Source organism: Sebastes fasciatus, chromosome 19, assembly GCF_043250625.1.
Source record: "Sebastes fasciatus isolate fSebFas1 chromosome 19, fSebFas1.pri, whole genome shotgun sequence".
In the NCBI taxonomy this organism is placed as follows: Eukaryota; Metazoa; Chordata; class Actinopteri; order Perciformes; family Sebastidae; genus Sebastes; species Sebastes fasciatus.
Window position 1 is genome coordinate 14,499,307 of NC_133813.1, and position 22,119 is coordinate 14,521,425.

Here is a 22,119-nt window from a genome sequence, read left to right on the forward strand (position 1 = left end):
CTTTGCTTCTATACTCTTTGGCGCCACCATTAATATTTGTGTTTTTAAGTGAAATGTCTCAACAACTATTGGATTTATCGCTGTGAAACTTGGTACCCACATTCATGTTCCCCTCAGGATGAATTGTAATAGGTTTGGTGATCTCTAAACTTCTCGTTTGGTGCCACCATTAGGTCAAAAACTGGAAAAACCAATGACATACAGCTTCAGCTGTACTTTGCCCTCAGTGATAATTAGCAAATGAACTAAGATGAATGGGGTAAACATTATACATAACTTAACGTGTGGCGTTAGCATTTCGCTCAAAGCCAAAGTACAGCCTCACAGAGCTTCTAGCATGGCTGCTGACTCTTTTTAGTTTTGTTGACTTCAGTCAATTTGAAGAGACCATATTTGACTTGCACTGTGATTAGTTCACAGGCCTGCTCAGATAATCATAATGTTGGGGAATAATGCAAGAATCTATCCCCACCCCCCAACCTCCCCAAAACCATTTGTACTGATGGATGAGTCCGTCACCAAAGCATGAAATCACAAGGGCTCTTCTGTGCTTCAGCACAAAGCTATAATCAAGTGATGATCCATGTGATCCCGGGGAGGATACTGAAGAAGATGGGAGCGGAAAGAAAAGGTCATTTTCTGTGTGTTTTCTGTGTGTTTTCTTAACACTAGCCAGAAACTGTTCATGGCATGTTTCAGAGTATGCACATGGACATACACGTGCACAGGCATGTGAGCGCATATTAATGAACAGTACATATGCATTTATCTTCCATATCTTCAAACCGTGCACTAATCTCATGCTATATATGCTTGAAGTCAGTTATCCCGTGTTTGCCCTGAGTCAGATGTCTGGAGTCACACCACAGACATTCCTCACATACATGCATGCCTTAAGGTTTTATACTACAACCGTGTATGTGATAGTACATTCATGAGGTGAATGGCGGCTGGGGGACAAAGCTGTCAACTGTGGTAATGTGAGATGGAGGGAAAAGCCTTGTTGTAATGGGGTAAGATTATGTAAGCAGTGATATGATGCACATCTGCACATTGTAAGGAAGATAATAAGTCTGTAAAAGGTCATTATAGACCACTGTGGCATGCACAGGTTGCTTAGTGAAAAGCTGGGAGTCGGGAACATAAACAATACTGTTCACACGTCAGAGTTGCCACTTTGAAAACTCTAATAACGTCTGATGACATAAAATTATCAAGTGTATATTAGTAGCCATTTGAACCCCCAAATTCTTCTAAAGCAAAATTTATAGAACAAAATCTATGTAATACATGCACGTACGTAAAATCAGTGGTGGAATGTAATATAGTACATTTGTACTTAAGTACTATTTTGACATACTTGTACTTTACTTAAGTATTTCTGTCTTATTCTACTTTATACTACATTTCATAGGGAAATAGTATCCTTTTTACTCCACTACATTTAATGACACTTATAGTTACTTTTTACATATAAAACATGATATACTTATATATGATGCAGTACTATACTTCTAATCTACCCAGTAGTATACAAAGTATACAAAATTGGCTCAACATTGAGGAACTACAACATGAAAATACTGTATTCGTTTGTGATATTAACAGATTATTATACTTTGGATAGTACATTTTGCTGAAAATACTTCTGTACTTCTACTTAACTAACATTTTTAATTCAGGAATTTAATGTTATTGGTATGGAGTATTTTTAGACTGTGATATTTCTATTTCTTTTATTTCAGTAAAGGATCTGAGTAACTGCGTTAAATAACACAAGAGCAGCATGTTGGAGACATATGACAAGCCGAGCTCACATACATGGGCTAACAATAAAAGGAATACTTTCACATATTTGCATCTTCTCATCTAACTTTCAGTAAGAAAGCGTATAAGCACATTCCCCAAAAGTTAAACTGTTACTTTAAAGGGTTGCTTCACCTAAATCACAAAAAAAAATATATTTTCTCAGTCAGCTCTGGTGGCATTAATCCATGCAGATACCCACTGGTGGACAGTTGGTAGTGATGTGAGATATGCAGCGTTGCACCAACAACGGCAGTGAAGAAGAACACAAGCAAGCAAATGTAGGTGTAAACAATGCAGAAAAAAGCTGAGACTAACAATTACTTTCATTATAGATTAATCTGCCAATTATTTCCTCAATTATTGGACTCTCTGTTTAGTCTGTGAATAATGAATGTTATTTGGAGTAACCAATTTGTCCTCGCTGCTGCAGCGTTTTTCAAATACCATGTTTTGACCAATCTGCGCAACACAAGTTTCATTCATCCCATCTGAGAGACAGATATTTCAAAACCTCGACAAGGAAAACCAAAACTATCTGCGTGGCTAGATACCACCACAGGTAAATGGGAATAAAAACTTTTGATTGGCCTTTAAAACTTTTGCACATTTCAGCTCTCTTGAAACCCAAGTAACATGTGCATTATTTAATTAATATCTGCTAATTTTGTCATTTTGTGCTCATTTCAGAGCCACGTTTGAGTTTCCTGAGGAAGCAGTTCGTTGCAAGTCATGAGATTCTTGACGCTGCCCTTATACATCTTAAAACAAATTGGCTCATGGCCACAATGGAATAAACCTATAATCTGCAATATACCGCATTACCTAAGATCCATAAGCTTACTGTTCAGCTGCTTGTACTATATCTATGATTCCTTATGCTGTTACAGTGTCCTGCTGCTGCTGGTTTCTGGGACAACACACACAGTACTTACCTCACATTTCATGCATTTGCATTTTTATTGTAATTATTTTACAAAATTGTTATACAGCCAGGTCTAAATTTACATGTACCTCCTGTGGGGATGGCTAATTAAGTACTTTAATCATCTTAATTTAAGCAAAAAATGTTCTGGAGATGTTGATTGACTTTGCAAACACCAAAACGTATTTGAAACATAGACAAATTGCATTTGATTTACATAAATGAAGTTCATTAATTATCATTAGGTGTCTCTACACAGAGCGCCTGGGCATTAATCATTTAAAACCAATCATTTAAACCTTCGGCAGCACCACCGGGCTGCAGCGAGGTCACGGAATGACTATTGCAACGCCAGCTGAATAAATTACAATGCACAAAATGTTACTGATGAGTACAACAAATTAAAAATCCCAAACAATCTTGTTTGTCCCCTGAGGGGAAAAATTATTAATCATGTATTTCAATTATTTTCTTCTTATTTGATGATGTTCATCACCCCAGGAACTCATTGTTTATCACATCACCCAGTGCATGCAATCACATATTAGTTTGGGAAAAATAACAGTAATGAGCAGATTTATATCTTAAATTCCCTTAAACTCATTGTGTAGCACTTTCAACATGTACCACAAAACCAAAGTAAACGACCAACGTCCACCGGATCCGGCTGCGCTGTGTTTCCACTTTGTTTTGCTCACGTCTCAGAAGCGTGAAATTAATTTAATTTAAATATTTAATGATGCATTTCATTTGTTACTGACTTTACAACAGCAAAACTATTTCTTAGTGTTTGTACTGTAATTAGTGAGTGAAGGGAGAAAGGATGGATCTCCTGTTGTCTCTGTTCATCTGTAATGTGTTTTAATACAGTTAAAGTCACAATTTAGTTGTTTTCATTTACATCATTTCCTGTCTCTGTTATCAGACAATGGAATGGGTATGAAATCTGAATGAAACACATAAATACTACCCGTTAACTAGGCAGTCATTCCCAACCAATTATTTTATAATCACGGCATCACCGGATAAAATTTTAAAAAGCCGCACTCTGAGATGGTCTGTATTAACATTTCAAATGAGTGACCATAAAGAAAGTCAGAGGCAATAAAACATCTCTTAACTACAGTATATTACGGACGGAGTCGCCACAGAACCACAGGAGCAACTGGAATGCAACACAGTCACATCCACTGTACATTAGGCATTAAACGTACAACAATTAAGGCTGTATTTAACTAATATTTTTGGTGCTGCTGATTTAACAATCTGTGTACACAAATTCTTTTGGCACATAAACTGGGAAATTTAGCACAACTCTTCTAAAGACCAGTGTTTCCCCTATAATTATACAATAGGAACCCCTGCCTGGCATATATATATTTTATTTTTTATGCCAAAGATCATGCCAAATATCAGCTATAGTGTTCCCTATATTCAGTCTGCAGCAGAGCACCAATATTAGTCCATGAACAAGGCAAGTGTCTGTGGTTAGTTCGCATCTGTAGAAAAAGCAGGACAGTAGAGTGTCTGTTATATAAACTGCTAAAGTCAGTTGAATCTGTGAAATGAACATAACATTGTTGGTACGAAATATTTGGAAAGTGTTACATTTGAGAATGGAATCTGGTCTGGTGTAGTTGTGTTTTTGTTTTTTTGTCCAAATCAATCACTGATATCAGTTATATCTCTACAACTTTGCTTTGACAGCATTACACTCTACTATCCCTGCTGATAGCATCTGGTCTATGTCTGCTGACGTGAACCCGTACTCATTCAGGACCTCAACTGTGTGTTCTCCGATAACCGGGTCGGAGGCAAGGCAAGGCTCTGCAGGAGTCCGAGAGAGAACCGGGGCCGGCCGTGGGCTTTCCTCCCCGCTGGAGTCCTTCATGAAAGAAGCTCTTTCCTGGTTGTGTGGGTGTGAGCTCACCTGGTCGAAAGACAACACAGGTGTAACACAGGCATCCGTCCCATCAAAAACCCTTGACCAGTCCGCCTGGGTTTTTGAAGCAAATCTCTCTGTGAAGATCCGTCTCAGCTCTGGCCAATCAGTGGAGCTCATCTGAGGAGGTAATGCTTCGGCGTCCAACTCTAAGCCTAGAAAAAAAAAAAAAAGACTTATGTGCTCCAATAGAGAAACGTGCGTCAACCGCAGAATGATGTAAAACAGAGAAATGTTAAGCAGCTTAGAGCAGCGTGTTAATTGCAGTCAACCTGTCAAGTTCCAAGTACTTCACTTTAATTTGTTCATTTTCACCAATCATGATTGTTCTCCTAGAGCCACACCGGGACTGCATCTGCTCTGTTTAATTATTGCAAATTCACATCAGTTTTTATGCATTTCTCTCTACCGAGTTCCCTTTCAAAAGTCTTCACACAGTCAGCACAAAATGTGTTCAATGACCACATCTTTTAAATTTCATGAATTGTTTTGTAACTCAGATACGGTGAATCTGCAGCTATCCTATACATGTATGTGCAGTGAATATATAAATGTTCGTTTTATCTTAAAGACCCTTCTAGGGACAGGCATTGGAAATTAGCAGTAGCTATAAATGCTGTGATATATTGCATTGGAAGATTGTTGTGCAATTCTCGATGTAAATGTATCCGTCCCTATCAAATAAACATGAAATTAATTACTTCATTTAAGGAAAATAAAACCTACTGAAGCAAGCTGCAGCATTTCTGATTAATTTCTGTAACATAATGTAAGGTAAGAGGTTCCATTATTTCATTGTATTGGAATTTTTTTTGTTATGCAAAAAACAAATAATTAAATGAAAGCTACTTCAAAAACAATAGTGCTAAGATTTTTATAATGCTACCGGTTGATGGTGTTTTTCTGGCGCAATTGAGTTGTATTGTGTTGTCAGTGTTATGGTGCAGAGATGTGTGTTGTCAGTGTTTTGGTTGCATTAGTAAATTTTGGATGTGTGATACCAGTTGTGCTTAACTGTATGTTGGTAAAGAGAACAATTTGTTTTGAAAGAGAAATCCATAAATAACCTTTGCATTGAGATTTTACAGGATATGCACTGTATTTGTCACAGCAATGTCATGGTGCGTCATTGCTATTTCTCTGTATAACTGTAAACAACAAGCATCTTTTGCTGTGTTTTTCCCCCCTTCCAGAGAATCAGTTTTAAAATCTGGCTTATGGTGTGACATGTGTGGGTGTCCAAACCGTATATCTGACCTGTTGTCTGATATCTGCTGCTTTTTTCTTATGTCGGTCATTCACATTATTTATAGACGTAGGTGTTGGGAGGAGAAGAGGGTATTTCATTTCACGCTGTGAGGTTTTTGCTGTTGTTAATGAAATGCCACGTGTGACCACTGCCTTAGAGTATTATTTTGTCTACAAAAATGCCTCCAATCTGTGTTTGCATACTACGAACCCTGAAGTAGCTGTGTGTAGAACTGCGGTTCTATGGCTCCCACAGCCATATGCTTTCCATCGGCAGTCTCGTAGGTATCGTAGAAGGGTGCTCCGCTGTCCAGCATGTTCTCTCCTCTAGGACGGTCCCACATACCGATGTTACGAGATTTCCACACAAATGAACCAACATATGCGGCTCCTTCTACCTGAGGATGGTGAGAGAGACGAAGAGAAAAGGAGAAACATGAGATCTATAATTTTAATCTCTATTTCATGCATAATTACTTCAGTCATATGTGAACTATAAATGAATATAAAGTACCAAGGTCTTTGCTGAAAATATGGGCATACATGTTTCTGTTAACGTTATTCATGTATCATTTCTGAGAAGATCAAACTCACTGCACACCACCACCTCTGTACGCTTCCATATATGTTAGGATATTATAGCTTTTTCATGGCGTAGCAGAAGTCGACTTAAACATCAGCTGCATATATCTACAGTAAGAAAGTCTCCTTTACCGAGAAGAAAATGCACACAGCAGGTGAAATGCCGTGCTATTGCAATAACATTAAAAAGTGGCAATTCCATGTTGTATACTGAGCTTTTCGGCAAAGCTTGTGAACAGGCTGTACAAAGGGTATTCTAGTGACATTTACTGAATGATCCACCAGCTCCCTATACTCGTGATGCATTTAAATCGCCATGTGGGCACGAGCTGTTACTGCTGCTGAATGATTAAAACTAGAATTACCTCCTCCTTGTTGTATGCCTCCAACAACTAGTGAAGTTGCAATTTACATTCATGTCTGTCCAAAATGTCATCACTCCATCATTTTATACTATCAGATATGCGTGTGAAGTTGTCATAATTAGTATATGAATTCTTGAGTTATCACCAAAAACATGTTTTCTGAGGTCACAGTGACCTTTGACCACCGAAATCTAATCAAAATATCCTTGAGTTCAAGTGGATGTTTGTGCCAAATTTGAAGAAATTCCCTTCAGCCATCCCTTCGGGCATCCCTGAGGCGTTCACGAGAATGGTACTGAGGGACAGCTCGAAATCATACGCCAACGCAGAGGCGAAAAAAACTATCAAGCTCTAACTAAAATTGGTGGAATGAAATCAGTCACCTTCAAAAATATAAGGCCAATGTCATGCTACAGCACATGAAAGAGGCTGCAGAAAAGATGGCAATTGTCACTATTACTGCTGATTTCAATCCATTCAGTCATTTAAGCCTCTAATCAACTGTGTGCTACTTCTCAAAAATCATTCATAAGAGCAAACGTTAACGACCAAATCAATAAAAGGGGGTTTAAACACTTGGAAGTAGTAACACAATGTACTGCACGCACACACTTTTCCGAAACAGCTCAACTGTCTTCTGCCAATTTGCTGCTCACATCACAGTTGAGACGGAGAGCTCTGTCACTGGTCAGGGCTTCAGTGCTTTCTCAGTTATTCTGTGCCAAATCCCAAGAGTCCTGCATTAAATATAGAGAGTGTGGGAACGCTCGGGCGATTCCTTTAATGTGTGTTCTACCTTTGATGGTCTTTGAGTCATAAAAAATATGCATTTGTGATTTACAAAGAAATAAGAGGCCATGAATAGAGTGTGAACATTGAAAAAAAAACTCTGCTTTATAACTCTGTGACAAGCGAGCATGCCTCATACTAAGATAGAAAAATACAGTGTTCAAGCAGCTAACCGCCTATTTAAATGCAGAGGTCCCTCTTTATTAATAGAAACCGAATCTGGCTCAGATCAATCAATGTGGTCACTCAACAGCAGGCGAGAGAGTAAAATGGAAAAATAATCAACAGAGGTGGGAAGCAGGTTTTCTTGCCTTTGTCTGTGTGAAGGTTGGGCTTCAGGTATTAATTAACATGCCATACTGGCTGCTGATACAAAAACAAAAAACACTTTAATTCACTGTCACCAATTTGAAATCTTTGTGAGCAAAAGCTTACAGAATATAGGATAATGCACACGTGGACTCCATTGACAGCGTCTAGTGCCGTTGGTCCTCTATTGGTAATCTATAGCTCTGTAAAGCCGAGGGGAGCTATAGATTCAGGTGATAATTCTCTGTAGGTTCAAAATTGCTTCTTAATAGTCCACAGCAGTGAATTTAAATTAAAATGTGTCAGCCTTGTGCTAAACAACCTGGGCAGTCAATGTTATCTATCTCTCGCCCAATGCAGTGCATGCTGGGATTGGCTCCATTCCACGCAATTATTGGAACAGGATGGATGGCTGAACGGATAGTAATAATATGGAATTGTTAGCAGGCTTTTGACTAAATGGGCTAAATTGGTGCCGTTCGATCTTTCGAGCGGTTGAGGGAAATTAGATGTCAAACACATTTGCTCAACTCGTCACGGTTTATAGTACTGAAGCAGATGGTGCACTGCCTGTGATTGTGCTGGTCCTTGCATTTGGCACTGAGAATCATCATGTTTACATGGTGTGTGCACATGGTACAGTAGAATAAACACGGGACAAAACTGAAAGGAATACTCGCTTACGTAAGCGGTTATGATTCAAAATAGTTATAAAATCACAATAACTCATATGGATCTAAGGGAAATGATTGAAGAGCAAAGCGTTACTATCGCGTTAACTTTGACAGCCCTAAATAAAATACATTTTAGTGTGTTATATGCATCCAGTTGTATGTTTTATACTTTTTTTATGAGGATTTATGGAGTGACCATTTTCAAAAGGTTTAACAGCTCCACCTCCCGAAGGAGTTCATTAGAGCAGCTGGAGCTCTCTAACCCTCTAGTTTCATTACAGACAGTGGCTGTCAGGCACTGCAGGAGTCAGAGACTTTGATGTGCTTTTCAAAAAACGTCGCTAAGGGCTGTCCAACTGATCACTTATCCCCAATAAAAGTTGATGCTGGCTCAAAATGTTGCCACAATGAGGTGCATCAACATCTGGAAACGTACTGCAGTGCAATACAGAACACCTTGGATAACTGGTTTGTATTTCATCTTCTCTGCAGTACCAGTGGCAATACGCCCACACTAAGTTGCATGTGTTTGTTGGAGGGCTGTCGTCAGTCTGAATGTGCCCTAACTCCGGCCTACGATAGTGTCAGATAGCAGTTTGTCTCCAGCGTCATTTGCTTGAGCTCATTTTTGTTCACACTAGAGAAAAAATATCAAAACATGTACTATATTTACTTCTATTTCTGCAAATGAATGTCTGTGCTTCTCTCACGACAACATGTTGTGCAGGGCAGGTGACATAGATGCAACAGTTACTCAATGCCACAGTTCTGACAACCTGCTTACCATGCTGGCATCAATGATCTGTCCTTTCCCTGACTTCGTCCTCTCCAGCAGGGCTAAGACTATCCCCAGAGCACAGGTAAGACCACCTCCTGCAAAGTCTGCTATGAGATTCAACGGAGCGTAGGGCTTCTCTCCACTACGACCCAGCCGGGATAAAAGACCTGCGACAGAAATGAGGAGACAAAAGCTTCACACAAAACACACTAGCGGAGGACAATAGAGTAACTGGCCAGTCATCAGCACTGAAAGTGAAAGAACGTTAATTAGTTTGGCTCTGATCGCACACAAGGCCACATAACACCACAGAAGATTTTCTTTTTTTTAATTTAATCTAACAAAACAATTGCTTACTTTGTTAAACCATTATAACTTTTGCACAGGGCTTCATTGTCTTTTTGCTACTCTGTTATCGTACAGATATTACAAAGGGCCTTGAACAAGAAACGTACTAGCTAGTTACAGCAACTTGGGCAAACCCACGATGACTTGTGTCTCCAAAAATGTTCTCATTTGGCCCCTCTACTTTAGTCTGTATGTGCTCTATAAACCATATAAAACATCCCTAAATAACATGTTTATCATTAGTTATTTAGTTTGCTATCAGTGTATTAGTAGGCTTAAGATTAAAACCTTACCAAGGTGACTTTTAACAGCAAGTCTTTATATTTTGGTTGGGTTTCTGGGGATGGTATTATTGTTTGGGGTTTATTTATTTTAAATAATTTTTGCCTTGATTTGCATATAAGCTATAATAAAGCACCAATCTTTGAATTTGTGATTTTATAGTTTATGACGGCTGCATTATAATAGGAAGAAGTTCATACTTGCACTACAAATTACATTACTGAACCAAAGTGAGAGTTGGGAATGCGTAGATTTTGGAGGTGAAATAGTTTTCAATGTATTTTCATTAAGTGTATTCACCTCATATGCCAAATTACCACATGGTTATGTTAACTGTATCACCCACCAGTGCCATTTATAGGGTGGTACATATATATATATATCGAATTTTGTTGTCGTCAGAGTTACATTGTCACTGTTTTGTCATCCATCCCTCCTGGAGGTGTCTTTATATTTTGGATCTTACAGCAAAGTTGAATCCCACCCCAACATGTGGCACTTGGCCTCATGTCTTCATTCAGCTGCCTCTTGGCTACGTTATCTTTGTGTGCTGCAGAACACAGATTGTGCAGACTTATGTGCTGAAAAGGTCTGCTTTTAAGACTATTACCGTGATAATATTGCAGACTATTTCCTTCCCCTGCTGTGTAACTCATTAAATCTAAAAGTGAAATTAATTGAAAACCGCTACTGGTTGGATTTATTATGGACCTATCGTAACGAGAAGGCAAAAAAGACAAAAAAAGAGAATAAACTTAAAACAGAGCGCCGCAGAAAACTGTCTGACTCTCCAAACAATATCACTCTATGTCATTTGGTTGTATTGCAAGTTACATTAGTGAGGTACACCTACCTCGTATGCTAAATGTTATCTATATGTTGTTACATGTACTGTATGTATCAGACCTTGTTTTGTGAGTTTGCAGTCGTGTCTTTTATTGTATTGGAGTAGCTTCAATGTTCTTTTTCTTGTAGGTCTCCAAGGTCATACCAAGTTTTATCTAACGCACAACTGGTGATTATAGACTGAAACTCAGTGTGCAAACTTGTCTTTCACGTTTCAAAGGTCACGAATAGATAGATGAACTACGTACACAGAGAAAAACCAACCGCCAGCCTCACAAAAAGAGTGCTGAACAATCTTCCTCTGCCGTCTTTATGAACACGCCATTCCATCAGCCTGCATTGTACGGTGTGTAAACATAGAATACATAAAAACATCAACAGTTGTGTGTTATTTACCTGACATGGCGAGGTAGTTGATGTCATGCCCTGCTGCGGTGGCATAAGATCCACTTTGTCCGTACCCCGTCAACCGAGCGTAGATCAGACGAGGGTTTTCCTTTAACAGTTCCTGTGGACCGAGGCCCAGCTTCTCCATCACACCTGGGTGGTCAGAAACAAAAAATATTTCTTCATCAATCAGTGTCTGCTTATGCGGTTTCTCATTCAGTGTGAACATTGTGGCGACGGCCTGGTCGTGGAGGCCATTACATTACAGAGCTCAGCTCTTGTAGTGCTGATGGTCTGACCTTTACGGTAGGGCTCAAGGACCACATCAGACTGGACACAGAGCTTCCTGAGCAAGGCTACACCCTCTGACGTCTTCAGGTTGATGGCCACAGATCGTTTCCCCCGTACTTGTGTATCCAAAGACATGGCAACCTTGGTCCGGTCCACGCGGATCACCTTGGCTCCGAAGTCTGCCAGGATCATGCCACAGAACGGTGCTGGAGCCAGGCCCGCCAGCTCAAGAACTCTCACTCCAGCCAGCGCCATGATGAAAGGTCTATGAGGTAATAGCAGAGGGAGTGAGGGGGGCTCGCAGCAGATTCTGTGATGTTATTAAGAATTTCACAACTAACTGGTATTAGAAAAACCTTTTACAAATCACATTGTGGCTGCAATTAACAGTTATTTTCATTATTGACTAATCTTAATATCTAATCACACTTTAATTTATCTATCTACTTATCTCATCCCATTCTCATTACCCACATCTCAATCCTCTTTATCATTACATTCATGCAATACAGTCAGAGATACTGTCACACACAATCCTCATTTTCATATGTATATAGTACTATATTTCATTTGATTTATGTCATCACTTTTTTTATCTTACACTTATTGTCATTTTATCTTATCCTATATATTGCTTCTAGTGCTGAGCTGACCCGTTCGCTCATCCTATACATTTCATTGTACCGTTGACCCTGTGTTAACCTGCACATGACTAATAAAACTGAAACTTGAACTTTCCCAGAGCCCTAGGTGACACCTTTAAATTACTTGTTTTGTCCAAAACCTAAAAGGTATTCAGTTTACCATCATCAAAGACTAAAAAAAAACAGCCAATATTCACATTTCAGAGGCTTGAACCAGTGAATTTTCGCATTAAAAATGCATTTGTTAAATGTTTATGCTTTTAATAGGGGGAAAGTAAAGTTTGATAGATGTTAAAAGCAGAAATTGGCGGCCTGTACAGAGCTGCAACACTTCACCTCTCTATGTTTATCAGCTCTTTTTTTTTTCCATGGATGACCCAAAAATAACTCCCACTTTTCTATATGTGACAGCAAATTAGAGCTGAAACAATTAATCGATCGACAGATAAATAATCTGCAACTATATTCTGATAACCGATTAATCGTTTCAGTCATTTTACAAGCAAAAATAGTGAAGTCTTTATGGAGTGGTCTGCTGGGGCAGCAGCATCTCGGCTACGGACAGGAAGAGACTACACAGAGTGATTAGGAAGGCCAGCTCTGTCTTTGGGATGCCCCCTCGACACAGTGGAGGTGGTGGGAGAGAGGAGGATGATGGCTAAGCGGTCATCCATGATGGAGAATGACTCATGCAGGGCACCATCTCAGCTCTATCGCAGGTCCTTCCTTCCTGCAGTTGTCATACTCCACAACTAGCACTGCTCCCACTAGACCACTTACACACCAAAAACTGACAATAACCTGATATTTTCAGGTGTAATTTCATTTCATTCTCACTGGGCAATATCATTTTCCACTTGTGCAATTTTGTTAATAGTCAGGTTTATTGTCAATACTGTATATACAGCTCCTATTTTTATACTTCCTTCTATTTAAATGTATGTTACACTTTGTTTAGCTCTTTTTTTACTGTGTTAGCTGATGCATCTTGTTTTTTGCACTACTTTGCTGCTGTACACTGCCAATTTCCCCACTGCGGGACTAATAAAGGAATATCTTATCTTATCTTATCTTATCTTAAGTCAAACTCTGATTACAGCCTTTAAAATGGAAGGATTTACTGCTCTTCTTTGTCGCTTATGATTGTTAACTGACTGTGGAACAAGAAATTTGGAGATGTCACCTTTGGCAAAGTTGTGATGGGCACTTTTTGCCTATTTCTAGACAATGATTAATCGATAATGAAAATAATGGATAACTGCAGCCCTACAGCAAACTGGTTTATTATAACTGGTAATCAATTGGGCTTTTATTTTGAAGGGCAGACAGTAAATGACACTTAGACTTTAGACTGTGAAAGTGAATCAAAGTACACATTGTCTATTTGTAATTCCAAAGTGACACAGCCAAGTTAACCCTGTGTTTACAGAGTCTAAAGTCAAATATGTTAACAAGTACTAGTTAAGTTTGCACCAGATACTGACTGTAAAGTACGTTGTACGTTGGATTAATATGCCAATCACTGAATCACAGTCCTCCAACAACAATCTAACTTCACTCAGCTGTTTTATGTTCAAGTATTGTTATGAAGGTCAAAACAACACAACTGAAGTAGCTACAACATTAGTTAGTCTACATCTGTATTCAAATGTATATAAAAATCACAATATAATGTGTCTTATTCTACAGTTCAGCCTACCTTTGCTTACCTTTGCTGGTTGACAGGTGCAGGTTGAGCTGGTCAACCGGCTCTACGGTGTAACGCTGCTTTATATACACAAGCAATCCTGTTTACAAGCTGCTTCCCCTTCCTGGTGACGTCAGGAAGAGGAAGCAAGAATTCTGGGTAATGAAGTTTTTTTAAATTTTTTTGTCATTTCACTTAAAAGAAACACTTTTAGCAAGAAGTCAAACTGTTAAATATATAAATAAGTAAGTAAATAAAAAAATAAAAAACAACAACAAGTAAATTAATTAAATATATATATTTTTTTCTCTTTCTCCTCCCTATTGATGATGTGTCATTTCCTTGTTTTTCCACCAATAGGCTTAATAATAATAATAATAATAATCTTTATTTGTATATCACCTTTCTAAACATAGTTTCAAAGTGCTTGCACATATACAATGAAATACAGACAAAATAAAAACAGCAATAAAAGAACAAGACATAAAGACCAAATAATGAGAAAACTAAAACCCGTAACCAGTGGTATCAAAACAATAATAACAATATAAGGTGTGCTGAAAGGTGCAACAAGCTGTTGCCTTACGGAGTTAAAAAGAGAAAGGGTTTTTAAAAGAGATTTAAAATTGGTAGTAGAGCTAGCTAACCATTGATGGAGAACCACCCTTCCACTCTAGTATAACACAATATAGGTGTGCAAGCTACTGCTGAATGCTCACAGTGACCCTGATGAAGACCTATGTTGGTCGCAACGCGTTGGTCATTTTAAACAATTATTGCATGTAAAATAAAGGCATTTTAATTTTGTTCAAAAACTACAGTGTGCCTTGAATTATTTTTGAGGGAGACTTGCATTTTGTACTTTTTTCCACACATGCAATGAGTCCTTCACAAGACTGAATGAGCCTAATACACCTGGAAGATCTAAAGAGCACCTGTATGTGATTACCAGAGAGACCCAGCAGCGCTTCTACTCCATTGTCTTCAAATAAATAGTAAATTGTATGAGTAGGCCTATTATATACTGTGATTATACGCGTAGTCTTGACTTATTCATATAAATATAGCTACATTTCAGTGCATGAAATGAAAAAAATATATATATATGATAAAACCCTGAAATTACGCGTCACTTTTAGAGCAGTTATGTCAGGTTGACCAATGAGTACAATATGTTACAATACATGCCAATATATTGTCATTTGTCCTCATTAATGTTCAGTATTTTGAGCAAATATTGACAGTGTATGTACATTTTTCTTACATTATTACATACATATTGTGGTTTGCAATTTACTGTATATAAGATACTGATAAATGGAAAATTCTGCATATGGATAATATATTGTTTTATATGTGTGCCAATTCATTGCAAATATGTCATTATATAACATCATCAAAAGAGCTGGAAGGGAACCCAAATATGAGATGAACATTAATGTAATGACTCCATCACTCTTATCCTTATGTGTGTTCTGCTGTTTCTTATTATTTTATTGTGTGTTTCACATCAACTATTGTATATTTTGTTGTTTACATCTTAAACAGCACAGGGCAACTTATATACTGTAGATGCATAGAGATCAAAAATCAACTCATCAGTGTGTTTCTTGTTTTATTGACTAATTGCTCGATAACACAATTTAATTAATAAACACTGAAATGAGGAAAAAAATATGTTAGACATTGATGATGATGATAATGTTTTGCATAATTATTGCATTTTCTACATAGAGACCTATAGTGTAATGAAACTGAGAGTCTATAGTCACGCTAGCAGCTCTGTGATGAAGTAAGTGTAATAATTTTCTCATACAAAGATACAAACATACAAGATCGTGCACCATCATAACCCCTACAGCGACTTCCATATTAAGACTGCAAATCTAGATCAGAGAGGGAAACAAATCCATTATGCATATATAAGCTAAAGAGCTGGTGGGGTGCAGTGGCATTCCTCCATTAGACGCTTCTTCCAGCTGTGACTATAGCCCACGCACACAATGAAACCATTTTAATGTGATCAGAAATAGTCTGCGCTCTATATCCAAATGGCCTGAGACCAAAAACCTGTCACCACTTTCTTTCTAAATCAGTATTTTCAAACTGAATAAGAACTTAAGAGGATTTAAATTGCATCCCATGTATACAAAACGTCAACTGCAACATTATGAACAAGAAAATCACAATAGAAAGTTGATAAAAGCATCAAATATTAGATGAAAGTAACTTCACTGTTGTCATAGCTTTTCTGTTACTGTGTTTTGAAAATGTATGTAACTTAGTAGGTAGTAGCGAAGAAAATAATTATAAAAGAATGGAAGGCCACCAGCGGTCTTTGTTTTGCTAGATGGCTGAGAGAACTAGTCTCAGGGATACACCTCGAGAGGCTTTGAAGCAACACACATGGTTTTAAAGAAAAATTTGAGTGTATTTGGGGGGCAATTATTAGACACCTTGAGTCCCCTGACTGTTAGCTGAATCCCTACTGCGTGACATCCAGTTTGGCTTTTCATTTCTGTTTTTCCCTGATATGATATAGGCGGAAATGTGATTTTATCTTTGTCTGTCTTGTCTGGCTTTCTTGTGGTGGTTGTCTTTTTTTTAATTATTCTTATTTTGTATTTATTTGTATTTATTTGTATTTATTTGTATTTATTTGTATTTATTTATTTATTTATTTATTTATTTTTATTTTTTTTTATTTTTTTATTTATTTATTTTTTTATTTATTTGTTTATTTATTTATTTATTTATTTATTTATTTATTTATTTTTCTCATTATTTTCATTATTTATTTATTTTATTATTATTATTTTTTATTCTATTTAGTTATATGCTTGTTTTTTGTATGTGGGGTTGGTATGTTTGAGTCTGTCTGTAGATGTTACCTTTTTGTTTGTGATGAAAATAAAAAAAAATAAAATGAATGTAACTTAATTTCACTGACCAGTTATTATTATTATTTTTTACAGGTAAATTTACATTTCTGAATGTGAACATTATCAGCCAGTATCATCAAATGGATCAAGAAGAAATGTTTCTTTTTATATACATGTATATGCGATCATTCAAAATAAACATATTTCTCCAGTGTCTGTATGAGCAGAGAACATTTTTTTTTTAAATTTGTGATAAACAGCTGCAGTACACTGTTAATAAAATATGCAATTAATACAAAATATTTTTTCTAAGAAATGACACTGCTTTGAGCTTACATTATTTCCCATTTTATGTGGGAAAAGTAAAACTTTCCTAAATATTTTGGCATAGCTGTTCCATCAGGAGGCGATATAAGATACTGTTAGAGAATCCTGCTGTTAATGCGGAACATTTAATTGTTTCATTTCCCTCTGGTGCATCAGCAGATCCAAGTGAAATGAGCTTGACACACTGAGGGCAATGGCCTCTTAAAATGTTGTTAATGCTGAAGAAATAACAGATCATTACCCCCCAGAATCCTGTGGGTGTTACGGAAAATTCAATTTCGTTTTTTCAAGAGAGTCCTTGTAGTGCAGTTAAGCCCTATTATCAATAAAATGCTTACATGTTGTTTCAAAGCATTTCTTCAAGCATAAATATTTATTTGTATGCAGTATGATTTATTCATTGTTCCGTGAGAAAAGGATGTGTTTACATAATATATATATATATATATATGGAGGGATGTTCTTCCAAATAAGTCGTATGAAATTTCTCTTTTGCATTGATCTAGCAACTATTGTCTCTCATTTATTATGTGAGTATTATCATTTCCTCTATTAGAATTGATCTTTTCATGGTGGAGTCAGTCGCCAGCTCCTGGACTTTCACTCTCATGGTGTCAGTGTTGTGTGTCGTAGAAATTGCATATGTTTTTGCTCATCAAATGCATGGCATGTTGATGTGTCTTTTTCATGCACTGGTGAACTGATGATGAGAATAACTGATACGTTTCACATTGAAGCACAAATATATATCAGATCACACATACTGTTTGTCATTTTAATTTATTTTTTTTCCCATTATCGAAAAAAAGTGGGCAGAAGAAAAATCTTATATTTATTGCCCTCTTCTCACAGTGAATACATAACGGTCTGCAAATCAAAATATACAGAAACACTATGACAGAAGAGTAAACATAAATTTTACTCATTAAGAGGACTTTTCAAGTGGATGACCCACAACAGTAGCTGCATCTGTGCCGCTCACTTATGAAGCAACCTGTACAGATGGGCAGCAGGTTTATGCAAGATTTATGTGGATCATTTCATGAATGCCAATTTATATTGAATGTAGGGTGTACAAAGAAATGTGCCTGCTGGCATTTTTCCCCAGAGAAAAGAGGTGGCTTCTATACATACCAGATGAATAAAGCTTGCAGCCACATGATCTCACCATAATTATAACGTACAATACCTCTCACTCAAGTAATGCCACCTGTAACATGATTGTAAATCTCTCCTTGTGTGATTATTAAACCTTGTTACAAAACAACTCCTCCAATACACTCACAATTGAACCACTTGTATAGAAACTATTAGAAACATATGAGGCTTGTGCACTTTTTACAATCGAAGACATTAGTATATACTTCTGTACAAGGCCATATTAAACTGCCTCCTTATCTATAGGCTATCTATCTGCAACCTCCGTTCATGCGGACAGATTATATCATTCCTAGAACCTTCACCATTTTTGGTGAAAGCCTTTTATGAGCCTCATCTTGGTGTGATTTATTGAAAAAGAGAAGATACAAAAGCTTATTGGCATGGGTAGCAAGTCTGAACATAATATACTGAGGATCCACAGCAAATCTGGAGAGTTCATAGGAAATGCATGGGCCTGGGGGAAGTGAGAAGTGGCTGGGAACAGAGGCCAAGGTTGCCTGGGAACCAGACCAATCTGCCACAGCGAGCTCATGCTTTATTTGCTCTGGCAGATAGTTTGCATTTGCGATTTGGTCTGGCGATGTCAGACTCGGGCCGAGAGGAAAAATAAGACAAACATTGTGACAGTGAGCGGGGGGGGGGGGAGCAGGGGGTCAACAGGAGCCCAGCAGCTCCATTTTGCCCAAGGGCTCTCTAGGAGTTTAATCCAGCCATTATAAGGAAGTTATAATTCTGGGAAATAGGGAGGGCCCTATTGTTATGTCCAACAATTTCTGTAAATTTCCAAAAACAGCAGTCTGCCGTTCGCACCCATTTCAGTGATTGAACAGGTGTGCAGAGGTTAGAAAGTAAACAGGGTTGGACCTTCCCTCTCTAGCTCTCTTTTTTCATTTGTTGCACAACTACTTCTGCCAATTTTGACATGTACAACGAAGTGCAACACTATAAATACCTTCCTGGACTGACTGTCTGAAAATGTGCACCATCATCCCAGTATTTAAACAATTATCACATCTCACCGCTACTATGACGGCTTACTTCTCATCCCTTCTTCGAGTGTGACTGTTCGCGACAGCTATAAACACTTTTGCTTTTCGACTTGGTCGGACAACACTTGATACTAACTGGTTATTTTTATAACATAACAAAGCCCTTACAATCAACTGACATGCCAACCCTAAATAGCATTTTGCCAGTGATGGCGACATGCTTGTTGATTACAGTAAAACATCAATTACACAAAAAAATATATAATCCTATTGGAGTTGGCTCCTCGCCGTGGTGGATTAGCTTGTGAGTCTGTTTTTATAAAAAAAAAAATTATTAATTATACAGAAATGTGGATGATACATATGTGATATAAGAGGATTCATAGTCAACTAAGGCAGAAAGCAAAACAATAATAGTAAAGAAAGAACGCACAACAACACAACTTGTGTGCCTCTTTGACCCTGTGAGCTATTCCGACAGGAGACTGACCTTAGTTTCCTTAAAGGTTCAACCAAGTCGGCTTGGTCACAGGTTAGAGACCAGACAAATATCAGCTCCCTTGCTCAGATTTGAAGGCCATTACAAAAGTGAAACATTGTCCTATGAACCTGAAGTGCCTACCCAAACTAAACAGTTCTCATGCGACGTGTGACTAGAGGTTTGCCGGCAATCCCGAACTTTATCCAGCGATATCTCTGTCAATTTTACTGCGAATGAAAAGAGAAATATAGCGATGGAAAGCTGATCGTTCTATCGGTGTGTTGGTTATCATTCTACCATGAAGGTAAGGGGGTGAACTTTGACCCTGAAGTGACCACGCTCCTTTTATTTGGTTTTTACTTTTTTCTCAGGTTAAAAGCTTTTTAAAAGGGGAGGGGAAAAAACATGTCTGTGATCTTCTGACATCTGATTTAATCAGTTTGAACACACCTTGGAAATAATCAAGAGTCATAAAATCAGTTTTCTGCGACATTTTTTAATATTCAGCGCCTATTTGGCGGCTGTTTTTGAAAAATAGGCTGCTCTCCTCAGGGGCCAAATTTGCAGCACCTTGATATCTATATCTTTTCATAACATATAAACCTATGTCTGTGCCAAATGTGTTTTGCTTTTATCGCAATACTGCACAATTGTTATGAATATTTCAGCTTAGCTGGCCAACTAAAAAGGGCAGAGCCCTTGCGATAGTGACACTTGTATAGAGGCTTGTAAAAATTACAACAAAATCAGAGTGAATGTACCTAAAGATTATCACATTGTCAAGTTAGAGGCTGGAGGTTCAGGTCAGCTGATTGGATAAGCGGAGGAAGAGATGCTGCAGGCAGAGCGCTGCTGCCCTCTGTTGGCTATGCACACATAACAGAGTGTTTTACAATGAGTTGGAACAACTTTGTGATTTTAAAGAACTGCATAGATCATTGTTTCTGGGAAAGACATTGGACCAGCCACTATTGCTGTACTGTGTTGTAGTGATGTCTGTGTGTGTTCCTGAAGAAAATTATCTCTATAGCTTTGAAGTTCACCTGCACAGTTGGGGGTACCAAGTGTGCAGGCGAACTTCAAAGCTCACTGTGAAATGTGTCTGTGATTGTGACATTGAGAAGATTTTTAACGCTTGGATTGAACTTTGAAGAAATGTTCCCTCCAGTAGAAGAGGAACGTGGGGTGGCTTTGGTAGTATTTATCAGGTAACTTACCTTGAACATAAGGAGGAATTTAACCGGCACAGTGTATACCTTGGCATTATTTAATTTCTTCTTTATCCAGTCTGAAGAGAAATGATTCACACTGACTCAAACAGTGGTATCACTCTTCTCATCTAACTCTAAATAAGAGTATTTCCCCAAAATGTTGAACTATTCTTTGACATTTCTTTATGTGCAGAGCATTAATGTGATTGTTGGCATACGTTTTTGTTTGAGGAATAAACTGACAATTCCTGTGAAAACTGTCTGGAGGATGGCAGTAACCGTATGCATTGCTGTCTGCTGTCAACAAGCACTTCTGTTAGAGCATACTCAGGCCTTATGTGGGCACCTCGACAGTAGTATAAGCAAATTATATACTTACAGTCATCATCATTAGTTCTTGTGTAAACAATAATTAAAGAAACAGCGTGTAACATTTAGGGGGATCTATTAGCAGAAATCAAATGTAATATTAATAACTATGTTTTTATTAGTGTATAATCACCTGAAACTAAGAATCGGCTTGTTTTCGTTAGAATGAGCCCTTCATATCTACATAGGGAGCGGGTCCTCTGCCATGTTTCTACAGTGGCCAAGAACGGACAAACCAAACACTGGCTCTAGAGAGAGCCTTTCGCGTTATTACGTTACCTGAAGGCCACCGTAGTTCTCCGACACACTTGTGAAACTGCAGTAACGTGAGCCGCAGAGTGCAAAAACCGTCTGACTTCCGTTGCTCCTACAGTAGTGTTATTATGGTCACGATGGCCTCTGAGCGAGGTTGACGGCGTTACCACGGTTCATGTTACTGCAGTCTTGGAAAGGGAGGAGTGAGCGGAGTTGGTTTGCTACCACACCACTAGATGCCGCCGAATACACACTGTACCTTTAATATAACCCTTTCCTGTAAGATTTTAGAGGTGCATTTTATAGTTCACTTTAATGGCAATATTGCAATGTATTAGCATACTGTTTAAGTTACTTTGGATTTACATTCTAAATTCTTTTTTTATATTTTTATTCTTCAATACATTGGCCAATCGATAAATTCCGGGCAGACGTGCCTGTCCACATTTTTTCTTTATTATGTTCAGATTTAGCTCTTGCTTTATGTCATATTGTATAACTTTTTTTGCAGCATCAAATTTGATTTTAATCACAGGGAAAA

At 37.9% G+C, this 22,119-nt stretch overlaps 1 protein-coding gene across 2 annotated transcripts; it reads right to left on the reverse strand.

The window, feature by feature from the left end:
• Window positions 1–2,747: 2,747 nt before the first annotated feature.
• On the reverse strand, window positions 2,748–14,036 carry amacr (alpha-methylacyl-CoA racemase). Of its 2 annotated transcripts, none has more exons than XM_074617602.1 (6): window positions 13,926–14,036; window positions 11,581–11,837; window positions 11,291–11,434; window positions 9,425–9,585; window positions 6,133–6,319; window positions 2,748–4,828 (listed from the first exon to the last, which is right to left on the reverse strand). In XM_074617602.1, exons 2-6 carry the CDS (start codon window positions 11,825–11,827, stop codon window positions 4,419–4,421), a joined length of 1,149 nt encoding a protein of 382 aa, XP_074473703.1. In that variant the 5' UTR covers window positions 11,828–11,837; window positions 13,926–14,036; the 3' UTR covers window positions 2,748–4,418. The 2 variants fall into 2 exon arrangements, with proteins under 2 accessions (XP_074473703.1, XP_074473704.1); XM_074617603.1 differs by having other exon boundaries at window positions 13,916–14,028.
• Window positions 14,037–22,119: the final 8,083 nt, after the last annotated feature.